Source organism: Lipophrys pholis, assembly GCF_963383615.2.
Source record: "Lipophrys pholis genome assembly, chromosome: 8".
NCBI lineage: Eukaryota > Metazoa > Chordata > Actinopteri > Blenniiformes > Blenniidae > Lipophrys > Lipophrys pholis.
The window spans coordinates 6,899,365-6,918,148 of record NC_137630.1 but is presented as its reverse complement, the minus strand read 5'-3'; the positions used below and the strand labels follow the sequence as shown (position 1 = coordinate 6,918,148).

The following is an 18,784-nucleotide window of genomic DNA, read 5'->3' as shown; positions in this document are numbered from 1 at the left end:
CGTTGATCTGATGTTACCTACATTCATCTGTATGAGTGTCAAACGTCTGTGAGCTGCGCTGTAAATATCTCACTCCCACAAAGGTCAAAGCTAAAGTCTGAATAAATGAGCACATTTCCTCCTCCGCCCGTCTCGCGCTGACGACGGGCTAACGCTTTCCAGTGTTGCCATGGCATCTGGAGACTAAATGAGAAGTGTGTGCTGACTACAGTCGTACAAACCCGGCAGTTAACTGGGTGAATAATAGATTTTTTTCTCTCTCTCTCTCTCTGTTACATTAACTTCCCGCCTTCCGTCTCTGGCGTCGGGCTCGGTGTATGATTAGCCAGACAGAAGCTCTTTGGAGGAAAGAAATTTATAAAAAATGCCTTTCCTGGGTGGTAGACTAATGGAAACCTATCAAACTGACAGCTCTGTAGTGGTCCGGGTCCAGCAGCTACTGCGGGGAATGTGAGGGGGTGTCACTGTTGTCAAAACAATGATTGAACTGTTTGGAAGTTACCAAGTTTTTCAGGCGTCGGTTCTGGTGAAACGGCAGGAAAAATCCACAAAGGAGAAACAGAATCCTTGGCTGCCTGCGCTCCCTTGGCCTCCTCTTTCAGGTTTTACCCTCACACACACTTCGATCCCCTATAAACACAACGTCAAGAGACGAGCGTTCGCATGCACACAAACACCACCTAGACCTGCAGAAGCTGTTGCCAAACAGATAAAGTCTCAGGTCGATTCCAAAGAACTGGGTGGAGGTGTTAACAGCTGCTCGACTTCGGCACATGAAAGAGCGGTGTGATGGATTCAATAATACCGAAAAACAGCCAAACAGTCCTCATGTGGCAATCGTGTGCCAGTAAATGCAACAATGATGGTAATCTTTCCATGGAGGCAGCTTGTATGACCCGGGGTCAATCAATGAAGCTCACTATCTCTGTACGCTTCATTCCTGTAGAATGGAGGGAGGAGGGTAGGAAGGAAGAGCTGGGGGAAGAGGGACCAGACTTTCAGATCCAGAAACCATCAGAACGACAGTTAAAACTTAAGTTAAGAATAAAGCGACGCTTTGGGTTTGTCCCAAATATGTCTTTGCCTGTGCTGACCTCTAGTGAGGATTGGGCGTCAATGTCATCTTGACTCAAGTACCATTGGGGGATTTTTTTATTAAAAAAAAAAAAGAAAGAAATTGCCTTACTAACATCAGGTCAGCCACCAGGTTTGATTGTGAACTTAAATTTAGAAAGTCCTATTTTGCCCTGAATGCTATGAAAGGTTCCACAAACTGGAATACTCTTGTTATCTGAGAAAGCTCCATCTTTGTCGGACTTAAAGAAAATTACAAACAGTACAAGACATGACTGATTAACAACCAAACCTGTGATCATTAGGTAAATCATGCACTTCAAAATGTTTTTTTAACAAACAAAAAGAAATGGGCACCTTACCCCAGAATACTGAGTAAGCACTTCAGTATTTACACTTTATGGTAGGTTTTCAGGAGGAATTATTTCCACATCTTTGTCTTTGTTTTACCATATTGTTTTTACATGTTTTTATATGTTTGTCACCTTATATGGTTTTATATGGGACAACAGATGTAAATTAACCTTGTGATAAATCCTGCATATTTGCGGTAACATTGTGAGGAGGCGGCCTGTTCATTAATAAGTACTGTCCTGTCCAAATAAACAAATAAAAGAAATGAAATGAAGAAGGGCTGATGCACAAGTCTTATGGGTTTACACAATACACACACCAAACAGAATAGTAGATATACTCAGCTAGTAGCATGTTGAACCTCCTTTTACCATCAAAACTGTTTTCTTGGTGGGAACGATTCATCAAGGTGCATATTGGCTGTGCTCTTTTGAACTGAAATTTGGTGACGATGGAGTGTTTGAGTCCAGGGAACTCATTGCCACGTTAAAGAAAAGACGTTTGAGATGTTTGGATCTTCGTCAGCTGGTGTGTCGTCCTGCTGCAAGTCTACTCCAGAAGATGGTACACTGTGGTCATGAAAGGCTGAACAAGGTCAGCAACAGTCCTCAGGTAGACTGTGGAGTTTAAATGAAGCTCAGTTGATACTGAGAAAAAGAAAATCTCCTCCACATCATTAAACCACCAACCGCAGCAGCTCAATCGTTGATATGAGGCAGGATGGATCCAAGCCTCCATGGTCGTTACACCAAGTTCTGATTGTAGAGGTAGACATGGAGACTCATCGGGTCCTGAAAGGTTTTCCGGTCTTCTTCTATCTTTTTTCTGTTTCGAGGGTCCAGTGTGAACTGAAGCCTCACTTTTCTTAACTGACAGCAGAGACACACGGTGGATGTTCTGCTGCTGTACACCATCAGCTCACGGATGCTCTTCTGCACACTGTAGGTTGGAACCCGAGGTTAAATGAGTTCCTGTCGTATTTCCATCATATCCAACCAGTCTCTCCATTCTCCTCTGACCTCTGGTGGCAACAAGGTCATTTGTCCCAGAGAACTGCTGCTGACTGCATTTTTTTCTATTTTCTCACCATCCTCTGTGAACCCCGGAGAGGGTTGTGTGTTAAAATCCCAGAGGATCATCAGTATAACATAATGAAATTTACATTAAAACCAGTCATTTGATTCTTGTTGTTTTTAGTCATTGAATGAGGATATTGAACTACATTGATTCGTCAGCTCTTAGGAAATGCTATTGAAGAATTGTAAAACAGGCAGCTGAATGTTACACACACAATTATGTGTCAGGTTTTTCCGTGGCCTGGTGAACACTGCCGACAAAGGCTTAAAATAATCATTCCTGAATGAATCTTTGAATTAACATGGAAGACGAAGGGAAGCAGCTCTCAGCTCCCGTCAATCCTAGTCAGAGATTAAATAATAGATAGAGCCTTTGAGTATTCATTAGCCAAAGCTACTTAGCTCAAAACTTAATAATGTCAACTGAAACATTTACAAATTTAGCTGTTTGGGGAAAATAATAATACCGTATTGAAAAATGTCATGCCTTTCTGTGTCGGTGTGAGCTTGGAGTTCTTATAACATCTCAATAATACAAAGACACAACAGGATGATGCATTCCTCTCACACGTACTCTAAATGTTTTTTTCTGAAAAGCAGTATTTTGTGTTTAGATTGAAAACGATGTCCTTTATTGTTGAGACCTTAGATATATATTGTATTGCTGCAGCTGACCAGTAGATGTCAGACTTTTTTAAGAAAAGGTGACTTCTACTTTATGCCTCAGAAGAGCCATACGCCAATTCTGTGTGAGTTTTTATTATCTTTATAAATAATGAGACACTAAACACAGAGAAGGACTTTGTGCAATTCTATTTCTTCACATGAAGGTGCATCGCAGACGAAATAAAGACTTAGTGAGCCGCTTGCCTGGAGTCTGTAAAGATTTAGAGTTGCGGCTGAATGAGCTTCATCAGGCTTGACTCTTGTAACGTACGAGTTGTTATGGTCCGGTTAAATGTAGGCACAAGTGTCACCCCCCCTTTTTGCTATACATGGCTTATAGGACACGTATGTGTTTTTCCAATTCAATTTTCCCGTGACTCATTTCTCTCATACCAAGATATCGTGTGGAATTTGTGAAGTGCATCCTAATGAGCTCAGCATGAGGCTGACTCACGGCTGTCCAGGTTGAAATGAATGAGAGGAAAAGGTCGACCTCATAATGTGATCATCTTGTGGAAGCCGAACATGAGACCACAGAGAGGACCACGTACTGTGGCTTTCTCCGTCCACCCTGGGACGGTCGTGTGTCTTCTGACTCCTCCACAGTCCGACTGCCACAGAATTCTTTGTTTTTACTTTTCCCATGATGCACCAGTTCCTGTGGGACTCAAAGTCGGCACCATTCCTGTTTGGTTCCCATCTTCCCTGAAATAGAGTTGACTATGTAAGTGTTCGCCATCATTCAGCCCAGTCCGAGTCATGGCAGGTGAATACATCCAGCAGCCACAAAATCAGATTGATTCCATTTGGGAGACTGCAATGTATTGAGAGATTTAAAGACTGCTTTGGCTGTATTATCAACCTTTGCCACATGTAGAACAGTGATTGAGCTCTTCCTCCGCTCACGTAGAACTTTATTATTTCTATGTTGGATGCGTAGCGTGAGCCCGTCATTTTCAACAGTGTGGGGTGTGTGGGGTTCTCTGATGCAGGGCCGGAATATTTGTGGGTGATTTGGGACGCAAAATACCAATTTGGGTAAAGTGCACAGTAAAGTCGGCCCAATGTAAAAGGATGAGAGCGTGTGAGAGAGAAGGCAAGCGTCAGGTGTCCATCTGTCCCATCCAATCCCTCATGAAGCCTGTCTTGTCATTCTGTGCATCTAATTATCCTCGCGTGGCTCACCTGCGCTCAGTCATCCAGTCATTACTTGTGTCCGCCTCCTGCTTTGTAGCTTCCAGTGTTTGGATTCTGTTTTTGGACTCTCTTCTGCTTAACCCTTTAAGATCCCTCAGCCTTGACTCCTCGTTGAGAAATGAACTCTCTGAACTTTATTTTGTGTCAGTCTGCTTTTGGTTCCACCATGTCCGTGACAGTGACAGGTTACAAAGTATTTCATACTTTTAAGTACTTGCTTTGATGTATTTATTTTTATTTTTTTTTTGTAAAGCACTGTGCCTTGCCTTGTGTGATGGTAAAGTAAGTATAGGTGCTGTTTATATATAATTCACCAAAGTCAAATAACTTAAACAGGTTCCTTGTGTATCACAATGAGTTCACTATATATTGGGCGCTTTGAAGACATAAATGGACACCAATTCAAAAACAACAACAACAAAAATAAATGCGTGAAAGAAAACAAAAAGTTTGTGAGAAGTAAGTGTGATGAAAAATGTAAAAGTCCAGTACTCTGTCAGCTGGTGACTGCCATTTCTTTCTCCCTCTGTGTCCAGTTTATGAGGCTGTGACTTTATTTGTGTTTTTTTTTAAGATGGTGATTCAGGTGATTTCAGTTTGGATTTCAGATTAAGACAGTATTCCGGCAAAGCTTGCTGAGAGGAACTTTCTTGTACTAGAAAATCAGTTTAAAAAATATTTTCCATGGATTGTTTTTAATGAGGTAGTAACCATCATCCGGTACAATGCTACCTGTGATTCGACTAAAACCTCCCGTAGATTTTACAATGTGGATCATTTGCACCTTTACTGGAAGCGACTTTTCCCTTGGCCTGCTCTCCTCTTAAAGCTTTCTGATTCTCAGTGCTGGTATTCACGTACAGGATCACCCCAAACCTTTGGACATGAAGCATTTCCAGCCTGGCGCTGACTTTTATTGCAATTTCCTTTCCAGTTTGGTTTCCACGATGACTAAGCTTGACACATTTCAGACCTAGACATCCAGTTTCCGGCTTTTGTGTTTCTCTGTGTCCAATTTGACGTCAATCTCAGGGATGAGAGCTACTTTTTCCTTTGTCTTACCATGAGCGCAAAAGGTTAGAATACAACGGTCTAAAAACAAATCACTTCCAGTAGTAGGAATGAGAAAAAAATCTTTTCTGTTGAGCTTTGGAGTTGAGCATTCTTTCATTTATTGTGGGCCTTTTTCTTCTTACCTCCTGTTTTGTTGGACTGTGTTTTTGTCCTTTCCTGTTTTGTGGTATTGTGCTGTTACACACACTTCATGTCACAGGTGCTCATCTTCATCTCATAACTTGGTCTTAAAGCAAAATCCTTGGGTGTTCAGGTTTATATCTTTGTTACCTTCGCCAATGAAAAGTTGGGCAAGAAGTTTCTGTTTTTGTCTGCAGCTTTCTATAACAAAATGCGGCGTTGGCAAAGGTCTGCGCTCTATCGAGTGACGTTCTAGTTCTGGTTTGCACTTATCATCCATCTATCTTATCATATCGATTTCATACATTGGTACTGCATGTACCAGAGAAGCCCAGATGTCCCTGTCTATCTGATCCCAAAGGACACTGAGCCATTTGCCATTTCCAGTCCAAACAACTGACATAAGCTCCCCACCGGGCTCATTCAAAAGATGTTAAATGGGGATATTCCATTTAGGTCACCAAACAAGCTCATGCCATGTCATTACTTTGAGTTCCCCGTCAGAAGGACTAATGCCCACTATCCTAAGAGGAAACTTCATTTAAGCCACATGTAATGATCTCCTTCTTTTGGTCATGAACCAACATTCCATAGTGTAGTGCAGAATAAGTCCAGAGATTGACTTTCAGTTCAGCTCACTGTTTATCACAAAATCTTGGTAAGTAGAATACTAGACATGATGAAAGAGCAGATGTTTGAATGAGTGAAAAGATGGGTCTAACATGAAGGGGTTTCAGAGTAACACGTTCTTAAGTTGAGGACCCAAAAGTAAACACAGCTGCCCGTGACATTAGCTGGAGGGGATGGTGAATTTATTCCTTTTCTGATATATGTAACCCCTCCTCCTATTACTATGCATGTTGAAAATACGACATGAAGATGAAAAAAAAAATCGGTAAGCTGCACTTATTTCATGTTCAGATGTAACAGTTCAGGTGAAGCAGCTGCTGGTCCAGAACCTTCTGTGAATTTGACCCTCAGCAAAACACGATGCATGCCACACCAATCCAAACCAAAACAAAAAAAATAAAAAATCACTATTCATTTCTTAATTAATCTTTTTATTGTTTTTTACAACAAGGAGGAATAAAATGTAACTCCTCTGCCTAATGATTGAAGCTACTTCACCAGCAGACTTGACAAAACCTAAAATCTAATTAAAGGATATTATACAGCTTTTCAACACTTTCTCATGGTCTCATTGGTCCACAAACGTTGTATTTAAAGTTTACTGCCCCTAATCCAGCTTTTCCTTGATTTCCCTCCATTTGAATATTGGATCATAGGAGCTGCATTCAGAATCTGCTGTGTCTGTGTGAGCTGGACTGGCTCCGCCCACACATGCCCATCTTGGGAAGAGGAGGAAGTACTTCCTCTCGTGGTGCCATGTGCCAGAGCAGAGCTGCCTGATTGTGGGAGGAGTCAAAGGGAGGGCCTACCTTGATTGGGATTGGCTAAACCCCCGATGACACTATATAGGGTTTGATTTCTGATTGGCTGGTTGGAGCAACGCACTTTTTAAAACCTGAAACAAGCCAGGGATAGAGAGGACAGACTGTCTTCACTTCTGGGGTGTCATTACAGGTATGGGGATGGATATTATTTTTGAAAAACCATTTGAAATTGAATTTTGCATAATATGACCCCAGTGAAATCCAGTGAAACTCATACAATTGACCTCTGGTGAAGCTCCGCCCTCAAACACAAAACAAACCAATAGCATTCAACTACCTGGACTCGGACAAACATTCTCAGCCTTGTAGAAAAGCATTAGAGCTGGCGACACCTTTGTTGTCTTCTGAGCGATTTAAGTCATTTAAATGATGTTGAAATCTACACCAACATGACTGAAGCAACTACTCAGTCTTTTTGAACTACGCCCAGCGTGTCCTGAAGGGACTCTACACTACAGTTGTCCCACCCAAATCATCCCTACTCTGGACCCTTGAGCAAGGAGCCATTGGTGCTTTCTGACATAAATTCTTTGCTTTTATGTTTTAAATCTCCACTGAGTCACACTTGCCCACGAGAGGGCAGAAAATCTCCAAAACAAGCCAAAAAACATTTGTCTCTCCGATCCCATCAATAAATACAGGTTTTGCTTGTAACTTTGCAATCATCATTGTGTGCGTTCATACTCGTAAAGCTCATGCTTGATGAGAACGGAGTTTAAAACCCCTGCACACGCCCTTGGCATGGATCTCCTCGGTTAGTCTGCGGCCTGGCAGAAACATCGGTGCTGTGAGCTTTTAACACACACAGGCAGTGAAGTGGTGGAGGAGTCCAGGACTGACCCACAGAAACAGAACAGCCGGCAGAGAGGAAGCCGGTTGAGGCTTGTTTACTATGAAGAAATGTTAAGTACAAAGTGTGGAGACACATCAGTATTATACAACTTCCAGAAAGTGCTGTTGACAATGATGAACGCCATCAGACAAACCGTCTGGGAAGCATCATCATCCCTGACATCACTGTGACAGTGTATTTCGGTACTCCGATGTTCCTCCGGCTTTTGTTACTTTGCAGTACAATCCCCTCTTTTTCTCTTTTCTCCATATTTGGACTTAGTTTATCTCACTTTTCTTAACTCTTCTTTTAGCTCTTGTCGTTCCACTCCCTCCTTTGTTTCCTCCACAAATCTGTCCTCGGTTTTAGTGTCTGATTTTGGCAGAGACACAAGTATCAAGTTCTCTACAGGCAATGAATCTCCAGCATTTGCTGTGACTAAACGTTCTTTATCTTGAAATGAGATTCAATTAGGAGTTTTCTTTGGGGTTTTGAAATTATTCACAAAGGAAGGTTCAGAGTGCACGCTCATGTGTGTCGGTCCCCCCTGAGATGCAGAACTTGCAGTGGCAGGCCTCAGGTTGATTAGAAGGAGTTAATTTCATGGCATGTAAAAGCAGGAGGGGGTCCTGCTGTAAAGTGTGTCTGCAGCCTGAGCTCATGTCTGAGGCCTTGCCTGAAAAACATACGTAGGTAAAGGAGAGACAGAAGGGAAAGCAAAAAAAAAAAAAAAAGAAGCTGGGTCAGCCAGAGGGAGGCATAATGCACACGGCGAGGACGGGGTGATAGACGGAGAGATGGAGGAGGGATGGATTGATGGTAGACCATAAGGGAAGGGTGGAAAGGAAGGAAGGACACCTGGTTGGCTTGTCTGGGGCAAAGTGCCTGCAACAACACGACTGCCTGAAGAGGGGAGGAAAAAAGAACAGTCAGACGGAGGGAGGAGAAGAAAATAAATATGAGGGAAAGAGGGAAGGCTGAGAGTTGATAGAGAGTCGGGTGGGGGAGGTGGAGAGCTTTTGGAGGAGCTTCAAGAATTTGCCTTTTAAGGGGTACAGCCTCGCTCTTCCAAGCCTTGCGAACTCTTGCGCAGCAGCCAAAACACTCAAGGGAGAAGAAATAAACAACAGCAAAGAGACCGTAAGTTAAAAAAAAACTCGAGCCACACTTTACAACCCCCCTCCTCTCCCCTACAAAATATAAATAAATGCACAACGATGGGAAATCACTGAAACACTGTATGTGATGAGAAGCAGTACAAATACTCAATATGAAATGGTTAACAGGTAAACATGTAACCAGTGTCACTATTAATAGCACTAGTACATGATTACTATCATGTAATAAATTACGTATTAAAAAACGACAAGCAGTTTTATGAGCTTGATACTTGTTTCTTTCATCTGACATGAAAAGTTCTGTGTCCGTAGCTTTTCTCTGCCCGGCTCCTTTAGCAGAAGCGCTAGCAGGGCTCTCGTTGGGTCGTTTGAGCAGTTTTCTTAATCCCTCCTCTCGCTGCCCTTGTTTAATAGATCCATCTGTCTGAAAGCAGGTGTTATTCCAGGTTCTGCATGACCGCTGAAACCTGCACCCCCATCGAGGAAGAGCAAGGGAGTTTAACATTTTACCGATCAACTGAAACGGACCAAAATGCCATGTGTGCACCAACATTTCCCAATTTACTGACTTCAACCAAACTTCATCAATCAATCAGTTACTAACCCAGCCCAAGCAGAGGCAGCAGAGTTGTGGTTCTATTAAAAGTTTTTGATTTGTTTGAGAGACCTTGAAAAGACTGATTCAATCATCCAGCCAGGAAGGGATGAAGGCGTGGATGAGGGTCTCTCCTGCTGTGGAGGAAAGAGTCGGGCGGAGGCGAGCATTGTTCTAGAGGTGGAAGAAGGCTGCTGTGGCGATGTGCACGACGTGATGGTCGAGTGGGAGGGTTTGGTCAAAGATCAGGCCAGAGTTTCCAAGTTTGTTTTGGCTGAATGTTTTTGGCCAAATTATAAAAATGTTTTTGGATTCATCATAGTTTTGGTTAAAGACGTTTGTTTAGGACCAGGATTTGTATTCAGTGATTCAGTAAATGTCAGGGTAGGAGAGCAGTTGTTGATGGAAATGTAATGTCTGCTGGAGAGATACGACTTGAACCAGTATCAGTGATGCTGAACACAGTTTGCATTTCAAGTATTAATGATTCAGCGGTTGCTTCCATCAAAAGCAGCACTGAGGTTGAAGATGATCATGATGTTGGGTTTTCTTGCATCAGAGGAAAATAGGAAGTTGTCAGTACTTTTGAGAAAGACGGTTCTGGTATATGGTTTGGTAGGATTTCAAACTGAAATATTTCAAGCATGTTATTGGCAGAGAGGTGGTCTTTCACTTGGAAGGTGGTGGACGGACGGATAGATAGTAGTGTGTTAAGGCCACTACACACAGTGCGATGTTTCAGCTGTCCCAATGAAAGATAGCAATCATGGCGATATCTTTGGTCTCGGCTCTAAATCGTTAGTCCTACGTCGCACTGTGAGACCGGTTCAAGGACAGCGGTCGACATGGTCTTGCGACCAAAGAGAACCTGCGATAAAATTCACACAGTGCCAGATATTTGGGGTGATGATGTCTGCTGCGAACTATGACCTGTTTATTACGTTTACAGGATGTATGGAAATGAAAAACCATAAGAGTAAATACTAAGATAAAATACTAGAAGATGCCAACAAGTACTTACTTCAAGCTCCCTTTGCTAAACTGGCATCCCAAGTTGGCTTCTCTTTCCGAGCCAAAACTACTTCCATATTCTCCTCCTTCTCCTTTTTATGGGATTTCTCTCCATAAACATAAATGCCACAACGCCAAGGGCTCCATTCATGTTTATGTTTATGATGTATTATTCTTTCGCAATGATGTTATGGCCTTAAAGTTTATTAGATTCGTCTCGCACAGTGTGGCGAGCTGTGAACTGATAAGATTGTTAAAATCTTATCAGTTGGTAAAAGCTTTGAGGGGTGGAGAGATAGCCAGCTGGTCACTCTGTATGTCATTCATATGAAAGACATTTTTGTAATGACAATCTAACCGCGCTATGTTTTTAATCACTTTACTGACTTTTCTAGAATTTGTGCCGCAGTCCGCACATTTCTCAAGGCCGCTGGAAACGCGCTGGAAATTTCCTTTGTTCCAGAGGAAGACTGCATCTGACATTCCTCCACGCAGCGAGTCACGTCATTTCATTATATAGGTATGAACTCTGGTGACAGGGACCTTGTCACCCCGTGGCAACAAATAGGCCATTGCGATGCAAACAAAGGGCAGGCTCACTCTGACCAGTGCTCACTTCACTCTGAATCACTGGTTTTGCGCAGCATCCCAACAGCTGCCGCCGCTGTTGAGGTTTTTCTTGGCCGCTTCCGAGACAATACTGACAATGTGTCGGCCGGGGCGAAGGAGAGACTGCCTGTATCTGGGAGCAGGAAACAAGAGGGGAGCTGAGGAGGAGAGACGGGTGGGGGTGAGAACAGAGAGGTGATTGTATATGTAAGAGTGAGGCAACCCTGGCAGAGCAGCAGAAGCAGGAGGAATGGGAGAGAGAAGGAAGGGAGCGACCTGCACTTGGGATGGGAGGGCTGGGAACGGAGACGCAAGAGGCAACAAACGGTGAGAAAAGACAAGAGGGAAGTAATGCAGGACAACCTCCAAGGATGGGAGGAAGTGGACGTTGATATTTGAGTCAGGGTTAAAATACCCTCCTTCAGAGGGATGTCTGAGTGTGAGACAAACAGAAAGTAGGGGGACCTATAGGTGTGCTTGGGAAAGTTGTTGTGGTTGTAAGTGTGTGGAACAAAGGAGGGTAGAACTGGAGAGGTGGAAGCTGAAAAAATGGGGAGTCTACATGTGACTGAGCTGAGCTGGAGAGAGAGGTGTTTTTAAAGGGTGTTTACAAAGTAGTGGAGGAGTAGTGTATGTGCTAAGGGTGGGTGGTGAGGGTGGGCGAAGAGTGTATCCTTCCCTCTGTCCCCGTAGCAGCACTCAACGAGAGCCAGGAAAAGGGGAAGGGCCTCCGTCTCCTCCTCTCCAGCTGACAAAAACAGCTGCCCAGGAGCCCTGAGGCTGGAGTCTGTTTAGCTCAGTGGACGAAGGGAAGCCAAACCAACAGGGAGACCGGAGGTGGAGGAGGGAGGAGGTGAAGGAGGTAGGACACGAGGGACAAGTCGAGAGGGAACAAGACAGAGAGAGAGAGAGAGAGAGAGAGAGAGAGAGAGAGAGAGAAGACTGGAGGAAGAGGAGGAGTAAAATAATCCCTCAGTTCAGGACCCTGCCACCCTTATGGGTTGTGTCCTGAGCTCGGACTGGTGTGGGGAGGAAGAGGTGCTGGCTGTGCCGGTGGTCCAAAGCTCATCTCTGAAGAGAAGGAGTCTGGAGAGGAGCGAGAGCGGCAGGATGAGGCTCACGAAGGTCAGTGTGCATGTGATCAAACTTTAAATGTCACTGAGCATGCAGCTTTTGGCCACAGTAGCAATGCTGCTGGAGGAAAAACATCTGGTGGTCCTTCAACTTCTGGGTACGCCACTCAAAAGGTTGACGGGCAAAAACTGAATCAGACCTGTGATCATCAGCGTGTTGTCACAAGTGCCATGTAGGGCACAATGCAGCTTCACAAACATATGTTCACTCAGAAACTCCATTCATTTATATGTTTATATTTCATGCATGCTTTTAATCCTGAGTAAGGTCACGAGGGGCTGGAGTCCAGCCAAGTGGTCCAAGGGTAAAAGGAATGGCACACTATGGTTAGGTCACCATCACTATGGTCAGGTCACCACGACTACTATGGTCAGGTCACCACTACTATGGTCAGGTCACCATCACTATGGTCAGGTCACCACTACTATGGTCAGGTCACCATTACAGCAGAGCGAACAGCCACAAGCACAAACAATCCACGTTCACAGTTTCTTGGTTCCCTCAGTTATAAAGACTAAAACAGACGGCGTTTTATGGTTTATTGACATATAGAGTTGGACAGTTCCTCCATAACTGCTACTGTGAGACCTCACAAGCAGGACCTAAACTATGGTAAACAGCATAGAGAGGATTTTGTGGGTCATGCTACCAAAGGCTGTTGTTCGGACACCCGTCACAATGTATTGATTCCTTAAGATGTCAGTGGATCTTGTTATCAAACGGCTTGAGGTTTAACCTGGAAGGCTACCACTCATCAAATGCACCTGCACACAGAAAGATCGAACCAAACCTGCATGAACACATTGTGAGGTCTCTTTGTCTGTCAGGTCTACACATACAAACAGGATGCATGGTAGCCAATCTGAATTTCTGATTAATTGGATGCTTTAGTTGCAGCTATGACATTGAATTAATGGCACAATTCAATTATGTAACACGAGCTGCGTCTATACGGTCACTTTTTTTAAGTCAATCCGATTGAATTCTTTCAAATTCTATTATCAGATTGTCCCGTTAAAATGAACACTGAATAAAGTGATGAATGTTGTGCCAATTTATATACACCAAGATGTGACCTGATTCCTTTCTGGGGATCAATCCCATGATGTTTTTTCACTGTGACGTTCGCTCTTTGTGACATGCCGACAGAATCCCACAAATCGTATGTCTTTACTTTATTTAGGTGAACTGACGTCACAGGCATGCGTGTAAAGTTCCGCCTCTAGGAAGTAACCCAATGTCCTGTTTACATGGACTATGACTACACCACCCCCTACGATCCTAACATAATTTCTAATGAGATTTCTAACATCAGTAAAGTGTCCAAGCTTCTACAGAGCATGACAACCTGTTTATTTGAAGGAAGCTGTGCAGGACGAGTGGTGAATGAATGCTGGTGTTCTCCAGCTCTGCTTCAACATTAGCGCCGTTTAAGCGAAGCAGAACACTTTATATGGATGAGATGTGGAAAAACTAAATATGGACCTGAAACTGTTATCTCTTGTCCAGCCTGTTTGGAATGATTTTTCAGCTTCATTGACTTTTTAGACCCGGTGGACAAACAAAATCTTTAGTGACATGATTCTGCACTTCTGACGCCAACCATAATTGAGAAAATGTAATTTATATACCGTATGTCTGGCCTTTGGAGAAAATTACAGAAATGTGTGATTTCATTCATTTCTAAAGCTTCTTCCACACCTATTTGGAGTCTTAGAATAAGAGGAAATTGTCGTCTAAGTGGGAAGAAGTTGGACATTCCTCCGCTGTTTTACATCTGATTCAGATTAATGGGTCAGAGCTGAAGTCCATTTGAATCAGGTGTGTTGGAGCAAGATGTTGAACACATACAGGGCAACAGATTGTCAGGACCAAGGTTATGAAACATGGCAAAAACAATATTCTGCAGGTGATGTTTTTTAATACGGATGGATGGATGGATGGATGCATGGATGGATGGATGCATGGATGCATGGATGGATGGATGGATGGATGGCTCTTGAGGTTTGCACAGCTATGTTATGTAAACTCTCCAAGTATCCCAGCATGCATTTGTAATTATCATGCACACTGTGATCCATTGGTACTTGTTTCCTGTGTGTGCTGTGCTTGCATGCGCTCGTGGTTTGAGTCCCATGACTATTAAAAACAGGAGTTGGGCTTTGTGTAAGAATCAGAGATGTTTCCTATTTAGACCGTTACTTCACACCAAATCTCTTGGTTATTAGATGAATGTGGATCAGACTCAACTCTTATGAAGTCATGTTAATGTTTTCATCAGAGATCTGTCTTTTTGAAACGGTCCTTAAAAATAAAATACGTGAAGGCTTGGCAGATTTTTTATTTCATTTGCTTATTAATCCTTCAGTCGACTGTTGGTTCTAATCCAGAGCTATATGTTAGCGTTGCTAAACTGATGTTTTCATGATGCCAGTTACAGTTTTTTACTAAAAACAGAAAGACTCATTACACCTATACAGTAAAGCTCAAGAGCACCATCGTATTTTCACCCATTTTCAGTTTGAGGTTAATTTAAAGTTGGGACTGGGCAATGTTTACCATTGTGTAGCAGGCCCTCTTCTTCTAAATGTCTGTAACGATCCGTGGATGAGGAGACCAGAAGCTTGACTGTTTATATTTACTGATTTTGGAGGAACAGTAAGGAAATCTCTTTCATCAAGATGTCACTCAACAGACTTTTGCACATATTCCAACAGCATGGTTCTATAAAGTCAGAACGCTGAACAATCCTGCCTGCAGTCCACATCTGTTACGCAGTGAAGAGGTTTTACTTGAAAAATGAAAACTGGCATCTTGTGAGCTTGCATCAAGACTCACTGAAAAAGAAAAAAAAAAAAAACTCTGACACATTATAAAAATAAAACAGCTGTATTTGAGTGCGGAATGACAAAAATCAGTTACCAGGCCTATTGGAAAAATAGTTCACTTTTAAAACTCAAACTGTTGGTATAACCAGGGGTCTGTTCTGTAGTGGCTCCCTGGAGCTTTCACAAAATTAGACAGAAAAGAAAGATTTTCTCTTGTTTTCATTTTGTTTCCGCACACAAAGACTTTTAGCTCTTTAAGCCTTTAAAAAGATACAAAGGTACTAAAATGTTATTTAAAAAAATAATAAAAAATGTTATAATCATAAGAAATTAAGTAAAAGGAAAAAAAGCACTATCAGAACTGCTTTGAAAAAAATCCTAAAATTACTAGGACTTCTAAAAGTAGAAAAAAAGTTTTAAAATGTTTGGGGAACACTGCTTAAAATAAAGCCAAAATGGTTGAAACAACTATAATGTCAAAACTGTCTAATAATTGCTGCCAAGTAAGGTTAAAACTTCTCAAATCAAGTACCAAAACAACTGAAACTGTAATGAAATGTTTACCATCCTAAATTGAACCTGAAACTGTGTCAGCCTCATTTTAAAGGTTAAACATGTTTTGCGGAAAGTGACAAAAACAACTATTTTGGTCACGAAGTGTTGCATAATCCTCACCTACAAAAATACTCACTGGACTCCACGACTGTTTCTCTTTCTCTGTGTTTGATCTTTTACATGAAGTCGTACTACGTAGAGTTTAAAACCAGTCATGAGCCAGTTTTAAGAATGTTAAGCGTAGAAAGTACTGATATTTCTGTTCCAAGGTCAAAAGTAAAAGTAAAATATTGTCAGAAAAATTATTAGTCATACACAATTATTAAAAGATAAGCACAGATAAGCAGTACTTTGTCATTATTACACTTTGATGTCAGCTATGATATATAATATAATATAATATAATATAATATAATATAATTCAATATAATATAATATAATATAATATAATATAATACAATATAATATAATATAATATAATATAATATAGTATAATATAATATAATATAATAATAATTATTATTATTATTATTATTATTATTATTATTATTATTATTACTATCGTAATGTTACATAATATTATTTAATAATTAAATAATACTTCTTTTTTTTTTTATAACTCTTGGTCCAATTTTGAAGCCTATTGATCTTTGGCTAGGCCCCGCCCCCCTTTGGGTTTTGGAAATGAGATAAAGTAAATCCATTGTTTATCCTTTCGGGCAGTGCAGTTCAAATTTCAGCAGTAAATTTTTCGCTGAGATGGCGGGGTAGCGCATAAGCTTTCTATTTTTAATGTCAAATTGAAGACTTTCAGAATATCTTGAAATGCTCAGAATGCTGGCTTGGTCCGTGGCCCATGGTGTCCGAGGAAGACGCAGTCCCGTGTGGCTTTGACCTCCAGTGACCTGCCTGGTCAGTGGGATCGGTGGGAAATGCCTTGACTGATCTTTAAAAACTCTTATGGTTTTACTCATTCAACAGCTGTTTGGAGGACTAGATTGGTCCATGGCATGTTTGTATGTGAGGAGGATGTGGTTTTATTTGGCAGTGACCCAGTTTGAACTGCTGGTTCACATAAATGCACATGACTGTTCGTTACGTAGTACTGAGGCTTTGGTCATAGCGAGTGGTGTCTGAGGTGGGTCATTGTGAGTCTTTCCTGTTTCTTACATAGCTGGTACACATGCCCCGGATGTGTATTAGAAGGTGACAATACTTTAATCTGCATCTGATGTCATGTCAATTGAAACCCAATCAGGACTGGCGGTAAATGTCAGATAGAAAAGTCACCCCCATGGAAAAGTGACCCACTCTCACTAAGTCATGGAAAAGTGATTTATGTCTCAACACCTTACATACATAATAAGGAAATCGATTCTATTTTGTATATACAGGGTTTCAAATTTCATTTCTGTGCATGTGATAAGATTTAGTAGTGCCTTATTTTGAAATTGTATATACGAAAGGAGAGATCAAATAATACACAAAAGCAGTGGCTTATGACATGTAACAAGTAACATTTATATCAAATATCTACATTAGAACGTTCTTATGATCAAACGGTAAAGTTTCCCCTGGGGGTCACTTTTCCATGGGGTCAGAATTCTATATGACACCGGCACCGATGTCCTCCCTGACCTCTATATGGTAGAGAGCCTGGTGGAACGTGGCATGACTTCACTTCACTTCACTTGACTTCATTTGCCAGTGACTCTGAGAAACAGCAGTGAGGCCTGTGTGTTGCCAGTTCTACAAAGAATGTTGTTTCTTTTCAGCGTGGCTTTGTGATCTCACCAGCGAGTCTCCATTGCTTTCTTCCCTTTGTTGCTGCGCTATCTACTGCAGGCGTCTGCAACTCTGTAGTGGCTCACTCACATCTTCAAAAAATTATTTGGAAAAATAGATTTCGCCTTCACTTTATCACATTTTATTAACATTTCATTACACTGATTTTGAAAAATGGTCGAATCGAGGCAAAAAAAAAAAAAAAAGCTAAATAAATTCGACTAAAACAGACAGAATTGCAAAAAAGGATAAAATAGCTAAAACTACTCAAATAGTAATCATAATTTAAAAAAATACACTAAAATGGTTAAACTAAAATGATTTTTAAAAATTACTAGTACAGGAAACAAAGGAAAAGAAATTTAAGGGAAAAGAATGAAAGGAAGAGAAGAATTAAAGAAAAAAGGGGAAAAAGGAAAATTGCTTGTATAGCGAACATATATATATGCTCGAACCACGAGGAAACGATCAGCGGTTATAAATAGTTAAATAGCAAAAACGGCTAAAGATGCATGAAATAGCTAAATCAAGAAAATCCATAGAGGAAAAAAAAGGAAAAATCTCAAAAAAAAAAGGCTGCAAGCGCTAAAAATGTAATGACGTATATCTAAATTGTACCTTTGACACTTTATAAATGCAACCTAAATTTTGATTTGTATGTTTTTTTTCTTCATTTACAGAATTGTCATGTTTTGTGACTCCAGGCAAATTTTATTTGGAGGAAAATGAATCTTTCTATGGAACGGAGATTCGTCTCTCTTGGGATGAACTGAATTTTACGCTGCAGTCAGACAAGCTTGGATCATTTTGCTCTGTGGTTGCTTCTTCTATCGGAATCAGCTCAATTCAATTTCAGTTCTATAGCAGAAAACACATCATCTGAACTCCACAGGAGAAAATATGGGAGAACTGTGGAAAGGAAAAGAATGTGAAGAAGCAAATTTAGAGGTGAAGACCTTCTGCTGTTATGGTTGAGGTTCAGGGGTCGAAGGAGAGAAAGACATAGAGAGAGAGAGCAACAACCAATGTCTCCAGTCACAAATATCCTTTCCTCCCAGTCCACTGGCATTGACATAATGGAGACGCCATCATCAGTCACAGCTCTAAACTTTGTCATCACACCTATTTCAACTTCATTGGTCAGCAAAGTTTAGAGTTTATATTGCTCATAGCAAAGGATTACCTGCGCAAATTTCTGGACTTCCAACCAAATAGACAACAATCAGTTGCTTCTAGATCCCCCAATTACCAATAATTCCAGCAGTGGATACCAACCCCAAGGTGGCGCCGTGCAGGTCCATG

The 18,784-nt window shown here is 41.5% G+C and overlaps 1 protein-coding gene across 3 annotated transcripts in view; it reads left to right on the top strand.

Moving 5' to 3' along the window:
- Window positions 1-11,877: 11,877 nt before the first annotated feature.
- Window positions 11,878-18,784, top strand: part of tns2a (tensin 2a) — a 73,443-nt gene continuing 66,536 nt past the window's right edge. For 2 of the 3 annotated variants that reach the window (XM_080469549.1, XM_080469547.1), the window contains exon 1: window positions 12,054-12,305. In XM_080469549.1, coding sequence (XP_080325675.1) covers window positions 12,177-12,305 — 129 coding nt within the window. In that variant the 5' untranslated portion in view covers window positions 12,054-12,176. Of the gene's footprint in view, window positions 12,306-18,784 lie in introns of all 3 variants that reach the window. The other variant, XM_080469548.1, reaches the window with a different exon arrangement.